A 23,743-nucleotide genomic window follows, 5' to 3' on the forward strand; every position below is an offset into this window, starting at 1 on the left:
TTATATATTATGAAATCATTAATATTCAACAATTTTGTAATGTTTCCTGGGCATATTTATTTATAGGTTGATCTTTTAGTCTGTAATCTCATTAAGTGTGTTTTCTTACTGATTAGATTTTTAAAATCTAGTTAAGTGCCTTCATGTTCTTTCCTGATTCTCTTATTTCCTCTTAATCCTGCTTTTCCCCAGTGTGGTTTATAACTCTTATTTGTGGTGTGTCTCTCTTAAGGCTCCTATCGTGCTTAAAGACTTTTTTATTTTAGGAGAATAACATAGTAAATTAACAGATGACAGTCCTGAGAGCTATCTTGTGTTAGAGCAGTGTTTTCCAATTACTAGACTCAGCGTGTACGTTTTGAGTTATCAGTTAGGTTTAAACTAGGCTGAACTGATGATCTGATTGTTGCAAAAGGAACTTCATATGCTTTAGGTAGTTTGTATCTCTTCAGGAATCTGCTTCTTTATAGGAGAACCCACATGGGCCCTTAGTTTTTGGTTCTGCTGGTACATGATAGGCATTCAATACATATCAGTTGAATAAACAAATGTCTTCACCCTTAACATCTTTAATGAGACAGTTGAAAAAGTCAAATGTTATTTTAAAATATTTAACCTTGATCAGTATTCAAACACAAATAATTTCCTCCAAATAACCTGTTACTATTAAACTGCCAAGTGAAGTGGCAAAGGCAAAGATCTCCTTTGTAAGGGTTTTGTTAACAATTTTTTGGTGTCTCCATCAGCAAAGGTTGAGCTGTTGGCTAATCTGAAATAGATCTGTACTGTATGTGAACATTGTGTTAGTTATTACTTGATAAATGGGATCTGAAAACATTCTCTTTATCACTCCATGTCTTATTTTAAAGGTGGGGAGTAGGATATTATAGGTTGGTAATTATTTGCATTGTAGATTTCCTTGAGCCTATGCTTCACTTTGAATTTTATCAATTTCTAAAATCAGTTTGATGAATTTTTGAATATTATCACCATGGTAAGATTCTTTGTTTAAGCATAAACAATAACCTTTGTTTTACAGCTTTGCATAACCACAGGTTTGTTATTTTTTGTTTTTAATCCAAGCAATATGTTGGTCCTAGGCAAATAGGTAAATGAGTGATATTTTCTCTATAGTCTGGTCTTATTCTGGAGTTTGCATCATTATTATTGGAGATAAGGTATTTTGCTTTATCAACTTGATTTGTTGATAAAGGGGCTAGATGTGGAAGGAAGAAAACTTTTCAATATCTGAAATAGAAATTTGGAAGATTATTGTGAATTCTTAGAAATTCAGAGTTACCAGATTTAGATATATGCAGTTAATATCCAGGGGCATATATAAGACCCTGTGTATTTTCCTTGTTTAAATTCTTTGCATGTCCCGTAGATAATACAGGAAACCATTTCATTCCTGTAGCTTTTAAGTGTCGGTTCTGGCTTCTTCCTCCTTATGTTAACTGAAGTCTGGTTTGTCCTGCATGTTTTCACTTCCCTCATAACTTTTTCTGTTGAAGATTTCTCTTTTTCCTTGTCTCTGCACCTCCTCTGTGACTTGGAGTCATTGCTTCTTTCAAATTGCTGCCCCTCAGGGTCATTCAGTCTTAGGTTTGAACCCTGATTTTCCAATTCTACCTGTGTGACTAGATTCTGAGCTTATTTCCTGATCTTATGATGGGGAAAGATGTATCTATATCATGGGATGGCATGTTGGTTTCCTAGAGCTGCTGTAACAGATTTACACAGCCCAGGTGGCTTAAAACAACACAGCTGTAGTCTCCCATGGTTCTGGAGGCCAGAAGTCCAAAATTGAGGCATCAACTGAGCCACCTCCCCCTGGATGCTCCAGTGAGACTCAGTCCCCTGCTTAGCTTCCAGCAGCTGTGTCATTCCTCACCTACCACCTCCTCTGTATGGGGCCTCACATCCCTCCCTGCCTTTCTCTTTTAAGGACACTTGTCACTAGGTTAGGGGCCCACGCAGATAACCCAGGATGATCTCATCTCAAGATCCTTAACTTAATTATATCTGCAAAGATCCTTTTTCCCGAACAAGGTAACATTCAGTTTCTTGGAATTAGGATGTGAGCATTCTTTCTTGGGAGCCACCATTCAACCCACTAGAGGTAGTTGTGAGAATGGTATGAAATATAATTTGTGTGAACTTTCCAACTTATTTTCTATCACTAGCAAACTCTACTCAAGTTGGATTGTTAGTCCCTAGATATGTTCTGCGCCGGTGCATCCCGGAGCCACTGCTTACACCCTCCCACCAATGGATATGGAAAGAATACTCCTTACTTTAACTTCTTCTGGTACCTTCCTCCCTCCATTGTCTTCCTCCACAAACTGGAGCATGAGGACAGCTTAATAATAAGCTGTCCTCATGCTGGAACCTACTTCCCTTTTGTGAAACTTGCTGCTTTCACTTTATCCCTATCCACTTAACCCTTTGCTATTTTTCTCTTGTTTCTATTGCTTTCCTGAAACTGCTTTCTTGTCTCACTAGCATTCTTAAGATGTTAGATGATATGGTGGTAACAAGCTAGGATGCTGGAGCCAGACTGTTGAGATTTGAAATCTAGCTCCACCACTTGCTTATAATCATGTGACCTTAGGCAGGTTACTTAACCTCTTTATGCCTCAACTTCCTTATCTGTAAAATGGTAATAATAATAGTACCTACCTTTTAGGCTTGTTTGTGAGGATTAAACTGATTAGTGTATATATAAAGCACATCTAAGGATACCTGGCAAAGATTGTGTGCTTAGTATCATTAAAAAAAAAATTCTTTGTGAGCTATTGTTTCTTAGAGTCTTTCTCCTAGGCCTCTGTAGCATTTGATGGGGTTGCGTGCTCCCTCTTTTCTCCATTAGCTTCTTAGCTGCAGTCAAGCTCAGATGAATTCTTCTTGGGGTCTTTTTCCTTTGTGTTCCCTATTTGTGGCTGGTCTCCATGCATCTGACCTTCACTTTGTGTCCTTTCTATATAATTTTTCCTGTGGTAATTCACCACCACAGCTCCAATTTTTATTTTATATGAATTTCTCCTCAAAATGTACTTCTGACCCTCTTCTTAGTTCCAGTCCTGCATTTCTAACTGCATGCCAAAATGTCTAACCAGCACTCTTCATTTGACTTAGCTTTTGTTAAAAGACCTGGAAATTGAGGCCATGTGTCATAGTGTTAGGAACATGGATATTGGAGTTAGACGGCTGTTGATCTGAGTCCTTCAAAGCCCAGAAAATCTTTCCAGATCCCTGCAGATAGGTACATTTTCTCTGTCTTGAATACATATGGTGCTTTCAGTGAGCAGAGCTGGATCCATATGGGGAGTAGGGAGGATACAGCTTTATAGCAAATTCCTTAATTTTCGTAAGTTGAGAATGAGGCAAGTTCATAATTCTCTGTCCTCACAAACCCAGGGTCATTGCTTAAAAGCATTTGCAAACTCCTGATTTTTCAAATTTCTTAAGAAGATGTTGTAGTTTTTCCCCTGGAAGACAGACCTAATAAATAAGTTAGAATTATGTTTCACAATGCAGAGGGAACCAGAAAATGTACTAAATTAGACAATACCTGGCATTATTTTAAATAAGTTATGATAGTTTTTAGTGTTTGAGCTTTTTTAGATCAAAAAGGAAGGAAGAGAAAGTTAAAAATACAAGAGAACAGGAGTTGGGGGAAAGGGTGAGGAAAGCTAGAGGTAAGGTTAGTACATTAATATCCACCTTTTAAAGAGGAGAATCAAGAGCTATTCCCTACAGTTGAACAAAAAGAAATAAAGGTGTATGCACATCCCCTAAGGCTAAAAAGGTAACCAATAGAAAAACTAAAAATAGTGACCATTGTGGCTTGAATTGTGTACCCCAAAAAGATTTGTTGAAGTTCTACCCTTGGTATCTATGAATAGGACCTTGTTTGAAAATTGGGTCTTTGCAGATGTAATCAAGTTAAAATGAAGGACCTGCAGGGTAGTGTAGGCCCTACATTAAAAAAAAAAAAAAAAAAAAAAAAGGAAGGAAGGAAGAGAAAGATTTTCTTATTTGTTTTCTGAAATGTAGTTTTTTTAAGTTGGAATAGAAATCTTAGAGAAGAATTTCTTGTGAGGCTTGCCAATAAGATATTGCGTTTTATGTTAATAATAATTTGTAAGTATACAGTTATTTGAGTGTGGATTATTGTAGTTATATGATGTTTTGAATCATAAGGTTGTGGAAGTAGTCTTGTGCTGGTTTTGTGTGTCTTCAGCACTTTGACACAGCACTGTCTTCTTTTTAAGGACTTTCTATTTAAACATAACCTCATTCCCTAATGGGTTTTGATATTTAGGAATTAAACCCAGGAGGACCATTAAACTAAGGAATGGAACTCAATTAGCAGTAAATGATTTAAAATGAACTAATGGGTCTTCATTTGGAGAGCTTGGTGTCTAGCTTTCCTTTGTGTGCCAACCCTCCCCCACCCCCCATCTGACTAATGAATATATAATGCACCATGTTGACAAATAATTCACCTTTGTCAAGGGTGCCATCAGTAATCATCCTTTTTTTTTTTTTTATTTTAGTAGGTTTTGTTATTGATATTTTGAAAGTTTTTAGGAGAATTTGACTTTGGTTATTCTTTCGTATTCCAGATCCTTTCCTTGTTGCTTAAGTTTGATTTGGTTTCAAGATGTCAAGCGATTTTCTTTATATGAATAGAGTTGTTAATTAAAAATAAAAGCGGTGTGTGTCCAGCACACACAATGTTCTTATCCGTCTCCTTGTTTAGGTCAGCATCATTTGCAGGAGCCTGGGGCTTTTACTCTTGGCTTGGTTCTGCTGCTCTATAGCAGTTGTTCTTTTTGCAGGTTGGTGCAGAATAAGTATTATCGGCTATTTATATCACTAGTAACAAATTTGATGTACAACTTTGGTATTAAATAATCCACAGTGCTGTAAATCAAGTGGTATTAGTAATCTATTTGCTGCTTTTCCCCCTATATCTCAGTTTTTGATCTTGGTTTATCTAGAATTGGTAGTAGTAGTTTGGTTTTTATTGAATGCTTTCCCACATTTTTTTTAAACTGCAAATTTTATTGAGATATATTCACATACCATATAATCCATCCAAAGTATACAGTGTCTCACAGTAACGTCACTTAGTTGTGCAATCATTATCACACTCAATTTTAGACCATTTTCATTGCTCCAAAAAAGAAAAATAACAGATAGATGTTAAAAAAAGAAAACCCAAGTACCCCTTACCCCTTATTACCCCCCTATTATTGACCCCTAGTTTTGGTGTGGTATACCTGTTACTGTTTGTGAAAGAGTATTAAGGTATTACTGTTAACTATAGTCTGTGACTTGCAATAGGTAATTTTCCCCCTATTCCACTCTACTATTAACTCTTTGTACAGGTGTACATTTGTACTAGTTTGTGAAAGAACTTTTTTCTATTTTTAGTGTTAATCAGTGACATACATGACTCTAAACAACCCCTTTCAATCAGATTCACCTACAATTCAGCACTATTACTTATAATCCCCATAATCCTTACCTCTATTCATTTCCAAACATTTAAGTTCAATCTTGTTAAAAATTCTGTGCGTTAGGTAACTGCTCTCCATTCTCTAATGCTGTCAGTCTCTAGATAACCTATAGTCAATGCTGTATGATTGAGTTTATATATTCTAGTTAGTACTTTTGTGTCCAACTTATTTCACTCAGCATTATGTCAAGGTTCATCCATGATGTCATGTGCTTCAAGACTTCCTTCTTACTGCTGAATAGTATTCCATCGTATGTATATACCACATTTTATTTATCCGTTTGTTGGTTGATGGTCACCTGGGTTGTTTCCATCTTTTGGCAATTGTGAGTAATGCCACTGTGAACATCTGTGTGCAAATGTCTGTTCATGTCCCTGCTTTCATATCTTCTGTGCATATACCAAGTAGTGGAATTGCTGGGTCATAGGGCAACTCAATATTTAGTTTTCTGAGAAACTGCCAAACTGTTTTCCACAGTTGCTATACCATTTGACATTCCCACCAGCAGTGAATAAGTGTTTCTGTTTCTCCACATCCTCTCCAACACTTGTAGTTTTCTGTTTGTTTAATAGCTGCCATTCTTATAGGTGTGAGGTGATATCTCATTGTGGTTTTGATTTGCATTTCCATATTAGCTAATGAAGTGAACATCTTTTTATGTGTTTTTTGCTGTTTGCCTTTCTTTTCTGAAGACATGTCTATTCATGTCTTTGCCCATTTTGTAATTGGGTTGTTTGTCCTTTTATTGTTGAGTTGTAGGATTTCGTTATGTTTGTTGGATATCAAACCTTTATCTGAAATGCGGTTACCAAATATTTTCTCCCATTGAGTTGGCTGCCTTTTCACCCTTTTGACAGTCCTTTGAAGCACAGAAGTATTCAGTCTTGAGGAATTCCCATTTATCTATTTTTTCTTTCATTGTTTATACTTTGGGTGTAAGGTCTAAGAAGCTACCTCCTATGACTAGGTCTTGAAGATGTATTCCTATATTTTCTTCTAGGAGTTTTATGGTACTGGCTATTATATTTAGGTCTTTTATCCACTGTAATTTTTGTGTAGGGTGTAAAGTAGGGGTCCTCTTTCATTCCTTTGGATATGGATATCCAGTTCTCTCACCATCATTTATTGAAGAGACTCTTCTGTCCCAGTTCAGTGGCTTTGGGGGTCTAGTCAAAAATCAGTTTGCCTAGGATTGAGAATATCTTCTTGATGTTCTATTCTAGTTAGCCTTTTGTGTACGACTGATTTCACTCAGCATTATGTCCTCGAGGTTTGTCCATGAAATGAAACGAAATAAAGTTTCAGTGCCTGAGCGATTCCAGATGGAGTCGAGAGGTCACTCTGGTGGGCATTCTTACACACTATATAGATAACCTTTTTAATGTTTTAATGCATTGGAATAGCTAGAAGTAAATACATGAAACTATCAAACTGCAACCCAGTAGCCTTGACTCTTGAAGATGATTGTATAGCAATGTAGCTTACTAGGAGTGACAGTGTGATTGTGAAAGCCTTGTGGATCACACTCCCTTTATCCAGTGTATGGATGGATGAGTAGAAGAATGGGGACAAAAACTAAATGAAAAATAGGGTAGTGGTGGGGGATGATTTGGGTGTTCAGAAAAATAGATCAGGATGATGAATGCACAACTATATTGTATTGTGAACAGTTGATCGTACACCATGGATGATTGTATGATATGTGAATATATCTCAATAAAACTGAATTTTAAAAAAATCAATTGGCCTATGGTCTGAGGGTCTATTTCTGTACTCAATTCGATTCCTTTGATAAATATGTCTATCTTTATGCCTATACCATGCTGTTTTGACCACTGTGGCTTTATAACAAGCTTTAAAGTCTGGAGGTCTAAGTCCTCCCACTTCATTCTTGTTTTTCAGGATGTTTTTGGCTATTCCAGGTCCCTTTCCCTTCCAAATAAATTTGATAACTAATTTTTCAAATTCTGCAAAATAGGTTGTTGGAATTTTGATTGGAATTGCATTGAATCTGTAGATCATTTGGGGTAAAATTGACATCTTAATGATATTTAGCTTTTCTGTCCATGAACACGGAATATCTTTCCATCTATATAAGTCTTCTTTGATTTCTTTTAGTAGTGTTTTGTAGTATTCTGTGTACAAGTCCTTTACATATTTGGTTAAGTTTATTTCTAGATATTTAATTATTTTAGTTACTTTTGTGAATGGATTTTTTTTTAATTGCCTCCGTGGATAGCTCATTTCTAGTGTATAGAAACACTACTGATTTTTGCATTATGATCTTGTATCCTGCCACTTTGCTGAATTTATTTCTTAGCTCGAGTAGCTTTGTCATAGTTTTCTTGGCATTTTCCTAGTAAAGGATCATGTCATATGCAAGTAAAGATAGTTTTACTTCATCCTTTCCAATTTAGATGACTTCTGTTTCTTTTTATTGCCTAATTGCTCTAGCTAGAACTTCTAGCAGCTTTCCTCCATTTTTGGTTGACTACTCTTTTTGTTTTCTTTTTTCCTGTTCTTTCTTTCAAGGTCCACACAAGAGCAAAAATGTAATAAAAACTGTAGTGTTTGTAACTGGAAACAATAAATTCAAGCATAAACAAATTAAATCTAGTTACAGTACAGCTTTCTAGAAAAGATGTAGACACTCTTAAAAATGATTGAGGCACAGAAGCTAAAGTATGTAATCCAGAGTTTGCTCCCAGGAGCAGCTAAGAGAGAAGCTAAGACAGAAGCCCAGAGACTTTTTGGAGAAAGCCATGGAAACCAGAGGCTAAACCCGGGAGAGGACCAGCAGACTCCGGCCATGTGCCTTCCCATGTGACGGAGGAACCCCAAATGCCATCAGCCGTTCTTCAGAGAAGCTTTTCTATCAGGGATCTTCCATTGTAAGGTCTGTATCGTGACAGGGCTTCATCAGAGACTTTTCCCACTACTACCAACTCCACAACTCCTGGGAATAAAGAAGGAGAGAGAACTACAAACACAGATGAAAACCGAGAGAAGAGGCAGAAATGGAGCATTGTGGTCAAATTCCTGATTGTTCTCACCTTGTTGTTCAGTGGAGTTGCCATTATAGTGTTTGTCACCTTTGAAGTCCCAGGCACTAGTCAAGGCCTGGGAGCCAGAGAACTGTGCCAGTGCCAGTGGCTGTAGAGGAGGAAACGGAAGGGAGCCAGCATGGAAACCCAGCAACCTGGGGCAGCTGAATCCCAGCCTGGCTCTCCGTCTCAGAAGGAAAGTGTTCCCTGTGGGATTTACATCATTTGCTTGAAGAAAATGGGGTTAATAGATAAATAGTGGGGAGAAAGAGAGGTGTTTCAGTTGTGAAACGAATAATCATTAGTGGGTTATGATTAGTGTGTCAGAAAATAGGCAGGTATTTGATGTTTTTCCAACATCAGTACAGCCATATCACAGTAGAATGCTTAATGAAAATCCATATTTCTGGGCCCAAGTATACTGTGTCACAATGCCCTGAGTGGGGCCAGGAATCTTATTTTTGAGATTTTTAATAACCTTCCTAAGTAGAGGTGGATTTACTGTTAAATTAACTTGTCTTAAAAATCAGGGCCAGTAGAACCACTCCTAGGCCTTGTATCCAATTTGGTATTTTACAAATTTGTATAATTTTTCTCCATATGTGTTCCCCCAAAGTGTAAGAGTCTCAGAATCCACAACATATTTATCCACCCCTGCCCCTAGGTAGCTCCTATGTTCAACAACGTGTGGGAACCACTGTTATTGAAGACTTGGCAAAACAACTTCATTCTTCCCTGACCCTCCGTTATCTGATGGGATTATAATTAATAATGCCCTTTGGTGTCTGAAACAGACACTACCCCACTGACTAAGCACAGCTATTTTAAGTCCCGTTTTCCCACAAAGAGTAGACATGGCCTTTGAGTACTAGAAACTAATGAGCGTCTTCTCTCATTCTCTAAAACATTTCCAATACTTCTAAAATTAAGAAGTCTCAAAGATTATCTAGCCCAGGATGGAAAATTCCTGGCATACATGCTACCACTCTTTAATGATATGTCTACTGCATATATCAATAATCAAGTACAGCACTCTTTCCACCCAGGCATGGAGTTAGAATCTTTCTCCTGGCACCCACTATCAACTTATTTGGCATCTCTGCTCTAGGTTAAGATTTTCTATGCTCCTGTTTCTTCTAATACTGGATGATGAGCCCATGCATGTGGGAATGATTTTATCGTAAGATTCATTTTTTGTTCTTTACTCGAAATCAATGTAATTTGTATTGAACACTGAAAGAAATAGGTCTGAATGTCCCCTGGCAAAGGTAACCATTTGGGTAATTACAAATGCCAGTACTATTGTATTGTGTTTTTTTGGTATGTACCTGTACTTTTTACTCCCTACAGGCACTAAAATACGAATGCATAAAAAGTAATGATAAATCTATGGTTTTGGACATACAATGTACAAATATATACTTTGTAACAAGTATAGAAAAAGGTGGGAGGGCAGAATGGTGTAAGAACAGTATGTGTATGATATTTCAGTCAAGTTGGTGTCAAATCAAATATGATTGTTATACATCTAGTGTGTTAAATTTTAACCCCATGGTAATGACAAGGAAAATATATTAAAATACATCCAAATAGAAATGAGAAGGGACTCAATATGGTACAATACAAAAAATCAAATAAATATGAACATAGGCATTGGTGGAAGAATTGAGGGACAACAAAGGTATACGACTTACAAAGTCTAAATAGGAAAATGGGAGAAGAAAATCCTCCAATATTAGTCATGACTTTAAATGTAAATTTAAAAGTGACTTTGCCAGTCAAAAGACAGACATTGGCAGAAGGATTAAAAAAAAAAAAAAAGTGACCCAACTATGTGCTGTTTATAAGAGACTCACCTTAAATACAAAGACATAAATAGGTTGAAAGTGAAAGGATGGAAAAAAATATACCATGCAAGCACTAACCAAAATAGAGCTGGGGTAGCTATACATAGCAGAGAAAATAAACTTTAAGTCAAAAACTGTTACAAGGGACAAAGACAGTCATTATGTACTAATAAAGGGATCAATTCAACAAGAAGACATAACAATTATAAATAAATAAGTATATGTGCACCTAACTGCGGAGCCCCAAATATATATGAAACAAATACTGACAGATTTGATGGGAGAAATTGATGGTTCTACATTAATAGTAGGAGACAAATAGTAGTCAAAACAGCATGGTGTGATTGTGAAAATTTTGTAACTGAGACTCCCTGGATCCAGTATATGGGCAGACAAGTAATAAAATGAAGAAAAAAATAAAGAATGGGGTGGGGGTGAGGGTTTGGGATGTTTTGGGTCTTCCTTTTTATTTTTATTTTTTATTTTTTTGAGTAATGAAAATGTTCTAAAATTGTGATGAATGCACAACTATATGATGATACTGTGAGCCATTGATTATATACTTTAGATGGATTATATGGTGTGTGAATATACCTCAATAAAATTGCATTTATGAGCATTAAAATGATTGAGGTAAAGCTTATGTGAAACCTGGGTTTTGCTTATCTGTCTTCTGTGGGTTGAAAGCAAAGGGAAATGTGTTATTTTACTATGCTTCTTTCCTATTTTTATTTATTCTCTACTCATTTTATACTTTGAGCCAGTTCAAATTTACATTCAAAATGGTAAAGGAGGTAGTAAACATTACATTTTGTTCATCTCTCTGTACCATCTGTATGAAGTAGAACAGGGTACAGAAAATTAGTTGGCTTATTTAATTTTTTTCACTCAGTATTAATTTTTTTGAGAGTGGCATTACTGTGTTCAGAGTCAACTTATCTTAAAATTGAATGAGTCACTAACTGAGCCTTGCAGTTACTTGGTTTTGCCATGATAATTACAGTTTTTCAGTTTTATGCTTAAAGAATTTAGAGAAGAGGCTTTAGAAAACATCTAGTGCAGTATTGTCTTTTTTAGATGAGGCAACTGAAATCCAATGAGTTGTCTAAAGTTAGGCAGCATGCCAGCAGGATCGGGACCAGGCAAGGATCTTCTGACTTGACTTCAGTGCCTCTCTGAAGAAACTTAGCATCTCAAAAACAGGAATTTTTGTAATCTTGTCTTTTTACCAGTTCCTCTCAAAGGAAGAAATTAGGACCTATTTTTGAAGCACTTACCACAGAGAATTAAATTGAGCAGCTTTAAAGTGCACGTTGATTTTGATTTGGTCTGCTTTTACAATCTTGGTAGGTAGACTTGCGATTGAAAAGGAGTGTAAAAGTTTAAATAATTAGCTCTCAGAAAGATATTACCAAAATAGATCTTGATTCTAGATCGTCACCTCAGCATTCAAACACACTGAGCATTTGCAAGATCCATTACAACTATTAGGTATCAATGATTTGTGATATCTTTACAATTTGGTAGTCATCCTCACCTTGTAGAATTTTTGGTCTAGCAGAATAATATAGATTTAGAGAAAGTTGGTTGTATAACTGTACGACCAGATGCTTGTGATAAGATGTCTTTGACATTTGTAAGTACGTTTTTTTGGCAGAAACTCATTTATACGTAAAGAGGTTCATTATGATGTTTGTTCGTGTAGTGTCACCCCATCTGATAGATGGATATTGCCACCTTAATTTTTTTGTTTTTATTGTTTAGGAAAAAAAAAACTATGTTTTTGTGAGTTTTGATAATGGGAAAAATAATTTTATATTTGTTTTTCCTCTGGACATGATAGTTGAGTCATTTGGGTTTATTGGGCAGTTCTCCAAATCTGAATATTATTTCATTAAATAAAAAAACGTATCGAGTAATGATGTTCTCTTTCTCTTTTTCCTTTATAGCAAATACATACCTCTTTATGGTACAAGCTCGAGGTATTATGTTGAGAGAAAATGTGAAAACAATAGGACATATGATCAGGCTGTACACAAATAAAAACACTACACTCAACGGTACAGGTAAGTCTGCTTCCTGCCTAAGATGCTTGCTTTGCTTCTGCTTCTTACCCTTGTAGTCATAAAGCAGTAAACCAAATCTCTTAAGCTTGAGTTTTGTCCCCACCATTGCCCCTGTTAAAGATGAAGGTTTCTTGGTATACTGGCAGATCATTTTCCTGCTTGAATCAGGACATGTCATGTATAATGGTTTTGCCACAAAAACGATGGGGGTTTTGTACAAAAGGTACTTAAGTTTAATTCTTGCAAACACAAATCAAACAAAATCCAAAAGGAGCTTAAAGTTTGTCAATTCACTTATTGTATTTAGGAGAAATTAAGCACAAAGAGAACAATTTATTCATCTTAGTGAACCACATTACCTTCTCCTTTTATGCCCATTCTAATTCTTAAAACATTTTCCAACTATGTCTAGAAAATACTCATTATTTTTAATTATAACAGATGAAGAATTTTATGGTCTTTTAAGGGGGCTAAAGCAGAAATTGTATAAAATGTAAATGAGTAGATTTTCTTGTCTTTTAAAAATACGATCTGGAAGTGGAATCTCCACTAGAATCACGCGGTTAAAATCTCAATAATAGGACAAACTCATGGTTTAATGATGTAGAACTGATGTAAATATGTTTATTGTGAAAGAATGTTAATGTTTCTCTATGGCGATATCTTCCAAGATGTCTCCCCAAAGTATTGTTAGGTGTTACCTTGGGGTTCAATGGCTTATTGTCAGTTGTTGTACTCTTCATATTTTCATTTTAAACATTTAAAATGAAGGATTTAATTTATGTCAACAGTTCTTTGTTAAGCCACCTACATATACACACTCTCTAGTAATAGGAAATCCCTGTCTCCTACAGATGTTCTTTCTTAAAATGTATGTTAAAGTGAGAAGTAGTTTTAGCTACATCTAAAAATTTATGACTATAACATATTGATACTTAATTTGATGTCATGTATGCAACTACAAAATCCATTCTAGTCATTTGCTTAATTTGTTTTATGATGCCACAAATCAAAACACTCTTAATTGTTTTCTCCCTTTTAACTGTGAAGAAATTTCTTTTAGAAAGACTGTCTCAACATAGTTGACATTTTAATAGTACAATAAAAGTCACATTGTGAATGTAATTAACGCTACTGAATTATATATTGGAATGTGGTTAAAAGGGGAAATTTTAGGTTGTATATATGTTATAAGAATAAAAATTTAAAAAGAAACCTAAGGAGTGCATAACACAAACAGTGAACCCTAATGTAAACTATGGACTGTAGTTAATAGTGCAATTATAATAGTAGTTTCATTAATTGTAACAAATGTTCCACGCTAATGCAACGTGGGGGTGGATATGGGAACTCTGTATTTTTTTGCACGATTTCTCTTCAAACCTACAACTTTCCTAATTAAAATATTTTTAAAAATCTCATTAACTGGTTTTCTAAATGGTAGGTCAATTTTAGGAAAAGTTTAAACATTTTAAAAGATCTGATATTTCAAAGTTTTCTTGAGGACATTTGTGCTGATTGAATAAGTTGATTGGGAAAGTGGTCGTTAAAAGTTCACTCCACTGAAAGGAAATATTAAGCATCTTTAGTTTACTGTATCTGTATAAGTGAGTACTAAGAAGCCTGTGTATAATCAGGTTCTTTCTCAGCAGTATGAATAAGTTGTATGTGTGTATACTGAGCTTGATTAGGAGAAATGATTATTTGAGCAAGACAAACTTTCCCCCTCTTCCCCTCACCAAAGTACCTGAAAAAAAGGAAATCAAACCTGCTTTCCTCATCAAATCATAGTTTCAATAAAGACAGAACAACTAACACATACTTTAAGCTTGCTTACTTTTATGAATGTTTGAAAACTTTTCATACAGTTCCTTTATTGATGGTGAGACTGTTCTCAGCAGACAGTCATTATATAAGTTAGAAATTGACTTTTGCTAACAGAGATGCTATTTCAATGGCTCAAACAGATGAAGCTTCTGTTCTTATGAAGAGAAGTTTGGAAGTCTCAGGTCTGTGGCTGTTGTCAAGGGTTCTCGAAGTCTTCAGGTGTTTTCCATCTTCTCCTCTGACACTGTCGCTTCATAGTTACCACATAGTCTAAGATGGCTGCTGGGGCTCCAGCCTTTATGTTTGCATTGGATCAGTAGGAAAGAGGAAAGGAAGAGGGACAGACAAATAGGGGCCCCTTTTAAAGGGGATTTCCCAGAAGTCCTACGTGGTATTTCTGCTTGTGTTGCATTGACTGGACACTCGCATGGGCGCTGGAAAATATACTCCTTGAGCTGGGCACACTGGTGCCCTGAGGTTCTGTTACCTAAGGATAAAGAGAACATGGAGAGTGAGTAGGCAACTATGAGGCTCTGCCATGTTCATTTAGCCAACATTTATTGAACATTTATTGAACATGTTCATTTAGCCAACATTTATTGAACAATTAGTGTAGTTAGTATAATTAGCTAGATATTGGAGATGCAAAATTAAAAAAAAATCCTCCCTATATATGAGGATTTCCAGGCTTCTGGGAGGTATGGAAACAAAAATAGCAATTTATAATACAATTGGTTATTTCTGCACAACTTAATACAAGTATTGTCTCTTAAGAAGGAGATAATAGCTAACTATGTAGCTTACAAGGGGTGACCATGATTGTGAAAACCTTGTGGATCTTATTCCCTTTGTCCAGTTTATAAATGGATGGGTAGAAAAAGGGGGACAGAAACTAAACGGAAAATAGGGTAGGATGGGGGGGTGATTTGGGTGTTCTTTTTTACTTTAATTTTTATTCTTATTTTTTCTGGTGTAAGGAAAATGTTCAAAAATAGATTGGGGTGATGAGTGCAAAACTATATGATGGTACTGTGAACAGTTGATTGTACACCACAGATGATTGTATGGTATGTGAGTATATCTCAATAAAACTGTATTTAATTAAAAAAAAACAAATTATGGAATCATAAAAAAAAAAGGAGATAAAGGCTAAAGTTGTATACAAAGAGCTAATTGAACTCTAAGGGAGAATTATCTAACATGCAGTGGCTCATTTAAAAGTTAGCAGTTAATGGTAAATAGGGTGTGATATTTATAATTACATTTGATTTCAATAAGGGTTTTAACCCTGCACCTGACTTTCTGCTGCATAATTGCAATTAGATGTATAATACTTTTGTAAAGAAGTCATGTATTCTCATAATCACATGGTGCCTTTCCCTTGTAGCCTATGAAGTCAGTGAAATTAAGAAAACAAGATATAATCAGTGAATAATTTCCAAAACAGATGATATGGTTTATGCAACGTTAGTGCTAGTGGGTGTGTTAGAAATACTCCAACACACCTTTCTTATTTGATGGGTGCATAAACTGAGGCCCACAGACTCTGCCAGACTGACATGTCAAGCTAGTGGTGAGACAGACTAGAATTCTCATTCTGTTTCCATTACCATTTTGAATTGCCTTTTTTTTTTGCAGGAAAAACAGCCATTGAGAGGTCTGTTTTGGTCCTATTCTCCCTTTCCCTTAAGGGATAAGGTCTAGTGACAGACAGTAGGACCCTTGCCCAGCAGCTTCTATTCTTTGTTTCCCTTTTCTTTGGATGTGACTCTGGAAAGGAGGAAGAAGACAAGAGCCCAGAGCATGTTTGTTTTTATCCCTTCATTAGAGGAAATAATGTCTCCATTTTCAGCAGTTGTGATGGCTCAGTCTCAATGCGCCCATCATTCATAATCTGAATTTTAAAAGTGTTCCTGACTCTGAAGGCGGTGGTTATGCTTGCTGGACATTGCTCACTTAGGCATTTTTGAAGAAATAATGATTTTGTGGGTTTATTACGTATAGTCTCTGAAGGCTTGAATCATCGATGGCTGTATTATCAGCTGTAAAGTGTTTATTTACAGTAAGTTCCTACTGTGTGCTAGGTACTTCATTAGCTGCTACACATCAAAGGCAATTTGATCTCAGGTTGGAGAAAGGTATTCAGACTACTGGCCTGGTGGAGGGGTTAGCCTTTCTAGAAATAATATATTAGGATGATGTAAATACCATGGACACAGAACTTGAGGAGCTCTGTGGCCGAGTCAAACTCCTTATGATTATTTATAATGTTATACCAAGAATAAAACATGGTTAGCTCCAAAACTTTATATTCAAAGGAAGTCAATTTACTGATATTTTATGTATTTAAGGTTTTTAAAAAATTGGTTCTTTAAAAATGGATAGCTGTGATGATTGTGTGCTTTTGTGAGAGATTCAGTCATTCTAATAGTGTAGTAAGTAAAAGGTAGAAATCCTCTCCTGCCCTCTTGTTGCCACCAAACTACGCAGGGGGAGCACCTGTTAGCAGTTTGTTTTGCAACCATGTCTAGAGAGCTTTAAATACTTGTGAATTGGAAGGGTTATAGAATCAGAGTGTGCGACTAAGATGCGAGGCCCAAGTATTAATGACAAGTATTAATAAATTACAGTAAATAAGTAGTTCTTTCTTTAAAGTTAACTATATGACACTAAGAAATTACTTGAGGACTGCATGAGAATGTTAACATTTTTCTGCTTCAGGATTGTAAGAAAATGAATCTTTGGAACACACAAAAGCAGTAGGCTCCCAGGGACAACCTTACTTATCTTCTACTTCCAGCTCCTACCAATGTGTAGTGTGCAGTAGATGCTTAATAAAAATTGGTTGAAACTAGAGTTAATAAAAATCATCATATTTTTTATAGCTAGCCCATCTGTTCCATCTGGTGGCATGGGCAAAAAAAGCTGTACGATAATGTGTGCAGGTGTATGTTTGTGAGAGCGATAGATATCTAACTTGTGAAGAAGGTAAAAGGTAAAAGAATTAGTTGTTTTAACCATTCATTTATTCATATTAAAAAAACAAATAAATTACTTACATTTTTATTTTGGTAAAGTGCTACTTTTATTTTAAAAATTAAAAAGAGTTTAAAAAAACAACAGTCTCCTGTTTTCTCATCGCTGGGTCCCTATCCTTGATGAGAAATACTTTCAGCTTATTCTGTATTTATCTTCATGTTTCTATTCTGCTACTTCTTGATTTGTCAATTTTAACTATTCCTGTTGTGGAAGAAAAGCATTTAGTACTTTGTAACACATCCCAATTTCACCTCCCCTCATCTCACCAGAATCTTTAGATCTCCCTTAGCTCAGGGAGGAATTCAAATCAGTATAGTTTATGTTGTCATGAATATGTAAAATAATTCCCTCCCCTCCATCCAGTCGGGGTCATTATAATTGTTCTGTGAAGCTTTTTATCATTACTGATGTTACCTATTAGCTCATTTTTTCTGTTTGGAGTTTTTTTGTGTATCTATCACTGATTTTTCCTTTGCTCTCTAGGCCCAGGTGTTGATCACACTGAGAGGGTTTCATAATTCCCACATCACTGTCTTCTCCCTTCCTTCATTGAATTTGAGAAATCTGATGACCATTCTGATTCTTTTCCTGTGTTTGGAGCAGTTTTCTCTCTACGGGGACTTTTAAGATCTTTTTGTATTCTGAAAATTTCAAAGCGTGTTTTAGAGTTTTGCTTTTCTTCCCTTCCTGGGTGTATTTGGGCCTTTTAGTCTAGGAACTCTTGCTCTTCACTTCTACAGAATAAACTGATCGGATTATTTCTCTGATCAGTTTCCTCTGTGCTGTTTTCCTTGTTCTCTTTCTGGAACTCCTATTATTTGGATTTTGGAAGTCCTAAAAGAATCCTCTTATTTTACTATTTTCTCTCCTATTTTCCAATTCTTCTGGGAGATTGCTTTGACTTTCTTCCAGTCCTTCAATTTTTTTAAAACTTCAGTTTTTATGAATCCTTTCTATGTTTGGTTTTTTTCTTTTCTTACTGCATCCCTGAAATAAGAATGATGCATTTTCCTCTCAAATAAACAATTAAACTCAGTATAAGTTATAATATTAAGCAGCGGGCTATATTTGTTGGTTGAAGATAAGTAGCTAACCTTAAGGTATAAATCAATAAATTTTACCCAAGAGCTATCACAAAACTCAATAACAATTAATAGTAATTTTGACCATTTTTGGTATTAGTGACAGAAACCTAATTCACGCTTAGAACACTAGCTCCTACCAGTAGCAAAGTAGGATCCCTCATAAAAGGAGGAAATATTTTTGAGGCTGTAACTTGAATTTTGATATATATCTAGTTATATTTTTAAGATAGCATCATAAGGATCATTTTCAGAACTTTATTGGACTTATACTTGTTTTACAGTACTATCTTTGAATTTTTCAGACACATAGGGCAAGATATTGTTAAAGGCTAGTAGAGGGGTTTCTGTGGTCTTCGTCTGTCCCCTGCATATGAAACAGTTGGTGTCCATTGAATTCTCCCCATTCCCTTGTCAGATGCTCTCCAGGACTCCCCCAGAGAGAGGCATTGGGGAAGATTCTCTTGCTGGGGCTTTGCCACTTTCTGCCACAATAGGACAGCCTTAGCAGTTGTATCATCATTGGTCCCTACTTGTCATGTTGGGGTTTTGAGGCAGTTCAGTTACCTTAAAACTTTACTTGGTGTCCTTGCATTTCCACAGGCTAACAGCCCTTCAGTATTGGACCTTCCCCTCCTGCTTCTGTCTCTTCCTTGGTACCAGGTCTGGAACCTTTGTCCATCCCCATAAACCTCTGCTTAGCAGCCTCTGCTGAGGCTTCAGAGGGGCTTGGAGGTGGGGTGAGTCTGTCTGCTTTGAAGTTTTGTCCTGGCTCCCAGGCTGTGTCCTCATCACCTCCATTTTTAAAATTGAATTTATGTTGGACAAAGGCAGATTAGAGAGGTGCTTAAATTTCTTTGGGTTTTCTCACATATTTCATATCCAGTTTGCAGGATTCTGCTATTTTTCCACAGGTCTAAGGGTTCAGCTTTTGCAGTTCAACAAAAGTATATGATTTTGATCTTCAGCCTCTTGCTGGCTGGTCACTGGCATACGGGTCTCTCTCTCTCTCTCTTTTTAAAAGCTAATAGTACACATTTATTGAAATTGGGAACAAACAGGCCTTTCTTTTAAAGGTCACATACCCGTTTTACTGTTTCATAACTTTTGGTATACAGGCAGGTTCACATAGGAAGGTCTCTGTCATTGGAGCAAATTACAGAAGTGGGAAGAGGCAGCAGCCATAAATTCCAATATCTTCACATTTTCCCACAATGTTGGCTAGAGCTTCCTTTTATGCGGATACATGGTTTGTGATCCAGGAGACAGTTGAATCAGCTGCTTCAATCCCTCATCTCTTTCTCACTGAATTTCCGTCTCATTCTTTCAGGCCGGTTTCCTCTACACAGCAGGAAATTGGTGGGTCATGGTACCCACATTTGCATCTCAGAATTTTACTCCTGGAAGGGACTGAAACTTGATCTCTTGGCTCTAAATTTAAAAATCCTAAGAAAGACTCTGTAAGTCCCATGTTTGGTCAGGTGCTCATGTAAAAGCCAGTCACTCGTAGCTATAGTTTAAATATTTATATGAGCCAGAGATTATTGTAAGCACTCTATACGTTTGCTCTCATTGAACTTTGAAAACAACAATATGAGGTAAGCACTGTTACTACCTGCATTTTCCAGATAAGAAACTAAGTTGCATCCTGTCCTCTATCCAAAACTAGTACATGTTGGAGCAAGGCTTTGAATTCAGGCATTTGACTTTGGAGACTAAAGCCTCTGTGCTCCAGTATCTGCTGAAATCTGCAGATGACAGACCTCATGTAATAACTCCAGTGTTCCCTAGGGGCTGTAGCCACCAGGTTGGGAATGTCTAAAGATTTGGAATGGGCTGTGTTGCAGAAGTAAGTTGAGTGGGTAAATTTTAGTTTCTTAAGTGAAAGGTGGGATGCTCTTTAGATGCTAGGAGCAGGGCACTGCAGCTGTGTGGTGGTGCAGGATACCTTTGGCTGTTTGCCAGTGGAGAGGATTCCCTTTGTGCTTTCACACTCCCTTAGATCGCCTCTGCTGGGGAGGGATGGGAGCAGGTGTTCTTGGTTTATATGGTTGCAAATGGGACTGCCATGTATGTGTGCAAGGATAAGAGCCTGCTGCTCTCTAGACTTCCTGAGTAGCCATAGCAGCCTCATTTTGCTTGTCTCCAGTTCTTTATATTGTAAGTCTTCTCACAGTATCAGTGGCATTTCTTACTAGGGGCAAAGCAAAAGGCGATTTTTTTGTTGTAATTTTTTTCTCTCTCTCCAAGATTATCCTGAAGGCAGTAACTCAAGTGATTATCTTGTTCAGACAACAACGTATCTTCCGGAAAACTTCACATATTCACCATACCTCCCTTGCCCAGAAAAACTGCCTTACATGCGTAAGTGTGATTTAATTTTAATTTAATGGTTTACTTGTGTCAAAATAAAAGAACAGTAAAAAGACCTACATAAATTGGACATACCATGATCAGATCATTACTGTGGGTGATAATGGTCATATTATGTAACATGCTGCTTGATTCTCTTTTTTCTGTGGCCAAGCACTTTTTCAGGGTGGGGGGGGGAAAGAGTGTTGGGATTGGAAAGCTGAAGAAAAATACAAAAGAGAAAATGACAAATACCCACGTTTCTCCCACCCAGATTTAAAAACTAATATTTTGGCTTACTTACCTCCAAATGGTCCTTTAAAACAATATTCAAGACAGTAATATGTAGTCTTTTTTTGAACATGTTAGAAAATTACAGATAAAGCTAAAGTCCTTTAAGACCTCCATCCCAAATGCTAGTTGCCCATCCCTTCCCCAGAAATAACCCCTATTATGAATTGGCTATGTATTCTTACAGGCTGTTTTAAAATTATTTTTTACATAGAAAGATGGCTACATAGATAGAAAATATTTGGTGTTTTGAATTTTTAAAGAATTTATGTAAATAGTTTTATTTAATACATTTCATTCTGTAACTTGCTTAAATTTTTTTGAGAGCGATGATACGTGGAGATACATACAGCTCTAATTTGTTTCCCTTAACTATTTTATAGTAACATCTCTGTGTAAATATGCCACATATCATTTACCATTTCCCTGCTGGTGGACATTTAGGTTGTTTCCACTTTTGTGCTGTCACACAGCAGTGCTGGTAATAGCAACATAGTTCAGATTTTCTTGTGCAAGGGTACTTGAGTGTACTTGGGATTGACACACAGAAGTGGAATTGCTAGGTATGCAGACATAGTTTTTCGGGATTCTCTCAAATTGCTCTCCAAAGCAGCTGTACCAGTTTACATCTCAACAGAAAAGCAGGTGTACCACTTTCTCCAGAGTTAGCAACACTTGATAGCCACAGACTTTTTCATTTTTGCTACTGATAGATTAAATATTGTATTTCATTGTTTAATTTTCGTTTTCCTCATTACTGGTAGGTTTGAATAACTTTTCATGTTTGTAAGTGTTTTTCAGTTTTCTGTGAATTGCTCAGCCATGCACTTCATTAGTTCCTCATTGGTTAATTACTTTTTTTTGTATTGATTAGTAGGATTCCTTTATATATGTTTTGGCAGTGACTATTTGCTTTGTGTGTTGTAAATATCTTTTCCCTGTTTCTGGTTTGTCTTTTCATTATTTTTATGGTGTCTTTTATTTTACAGGAGTTTAAAATTATGATGTTTTCAAGTGTCTCAATCACTTTGCTTAGGGTTTTTGCTTTTTCTTTTTTCTGCCTTAAAAAAACTTTCCCTCCCATGAAGCCATAAAAATACTCTCCCTTTTTTCTTTTTATTAATTTTAGTATTGTGTTTTTAACGTTTGCATATGATATGGGGTAGGGATCAAGATGCTGCATTTTAAATATATATTTTTCAAAATTATGATGGTAATACATTATCATTACAAAAAATCTGCTATAATCCCAGCATTCAGAAGCCACCACAGCTATTGTTTTTGCCTTTTTTTCTATGGATGTTTTCTATTTTCCCTATGATTTTAAGCATACTTTGTATGTATAAGTTTGTGTCTTGTTTTTTATATAATTAAAACTTTACGTAGATATCTTGTTTATCCTTGGATTCTAATGTCCTTAGTGCATAAGTGTGTTTTTGTCTTTACATGAGTTTTCTTTATTGAGGGAAATTAGCTTTTGCCTATCACATTTGTAGGATTTTTTCATTTTATTGTTAAGTATTTTATATTCATGTTATGTATATATAAAATGTAAAGAAAGATTGCCTTTTACTGTCATCTAAGGCTGTGGTTCTCAAACTTTAGGGAACAGAATCACCTGGAGATGGCTTTGGTAAAACACAGATTGCTGGGCCTCACCTTCAGAGTTTCAGATTCAGAAGGCCTGGAGTGGAGCCTGCAAATTTTTATTTCAAACATGCTGCTGACCCTTGGACCACTCTTTGAAGCCCATTGATGTAGAGTAGTGAATCTTATCTCTGGCTGCACAATAGCATCACCTGGGGAGCTTTTATGATTCTTGGACCCAACCCTTAGTTGGGTTAACTTAATTAACTAATTAAGTTAGTTTTCAACTTAATTGATCTGACATGGGGCCTGGGCACTGGTAGTTAAAAAAAGAGTTCTCAGGTGATTTTAATCTTGCTTTCTCCTTGCTGTCTCAATAGAGAATGAACCTCAGTGATTTTTGTGGCTGTGTTTGTCATTACTTTATTACTGCAGCCTTGTTTTCCTAAAAAATGAATATTTTTGTCGGTGCAGTACTGAAACCACTGAGTAATGTCATTGTTGAAATACTGATTACAATAATTTCATTTTTGTAATTTGCATATTCAGGGGTTTATGGTTTCAGGAAATCTTTCTCTTCTTGGTTTGTCATTTTCTTAATTATTGCTTCATGAGTACTAATTAAACACTGTTTAAGTGCATCTGCCTGCCAGGCCCTCGTGCTAGCACTCCTCTCCCAGAACCATGGCTTACTGTGAATACTTCTGTCTGGTGTTTAGAGAATGCACTGTGGCTGCTGTTTCTCCCTTTTCTCTGGGTATCTGGGTGCTACTGCTCCTTCTCTCTGCTTCTCTCAGAGTCTTCTATTCCATCTCCCTAAAAGAGAGGATCGTATGGTTTGGCCAGCCACCTTTTCACAACAGGCCACTTCATGAGTCCAGCACCCACCCTTGTGGTTGGGGCAGTGGGGTTATTTGGTAGAAAATATGGCCATATACAGGTAAAGAACTCTTTAGAAAGGGGCCATATGTACAGCCAAAATAAAGAGGCTTCTGCCGAGAGGGTCTGGCATGAGCCGTCCAAGAGAGCACTTTACTAGTTGTGTGACCTCTGTAAACTGCAGCCTCAGTTTCCTTA

At 36.3% G+C, this 23,743-nt stretch overlaps 1 protein-coding gene across 4 annotated transcripts in view; it reads left to right on the forward strand.

The window, feature by feature from the left end:
* B4GALT6 (beta-1,4-galactosyltransferase 6) overlaps positions 1-23,743 on the forward strand; it is a 72,652-nt gene that overhangs the window by 16,741 nt on the left and 32,168 nt on the right. The window contains exons 1-3 of one of the 4 annotated variants that reach the window (XM_037805914.1): positions 7,841-8,427; positions 12,372-12,488; positions 20,687-20,800. In XM_037805914.1, the coding sequence (XP_037661842.1) occupies positions 12,389-12,488; positions 20,687-20,800 (214 nt within the window). In that variant the 5' untranslated portion in view covers positions 7,841-8,427; positions 12,372-12,388. Of the gene's footprint in view, positions 1-7,840; positions 8,428-12,366; positions 12,489-17,200; positions 17,311-19,451; positions 20,035-20,686; positions 20,801-23,743 lie in introns of those variants that run through there. The other 3 variants (XM_037805915.1, XM_037805913.1, XM_037805916.1) reach the window with 3 other exon arrangements.

Source organism: Choloepus didactylus, chromosome 16 (genome assembly GCF_015220235.1).
Source record: "Choloepus didactylus isolate mChoDid1 chromosome 16, mChoDid1.pri, whole genome shotgun sequence".
NCBI classification, from domain to species: Eukaryota; Metazoa; Chordata; class Mammalia; order Pilosa; family Megalonychidae; genus Choloepus; species Choloepus didactylus.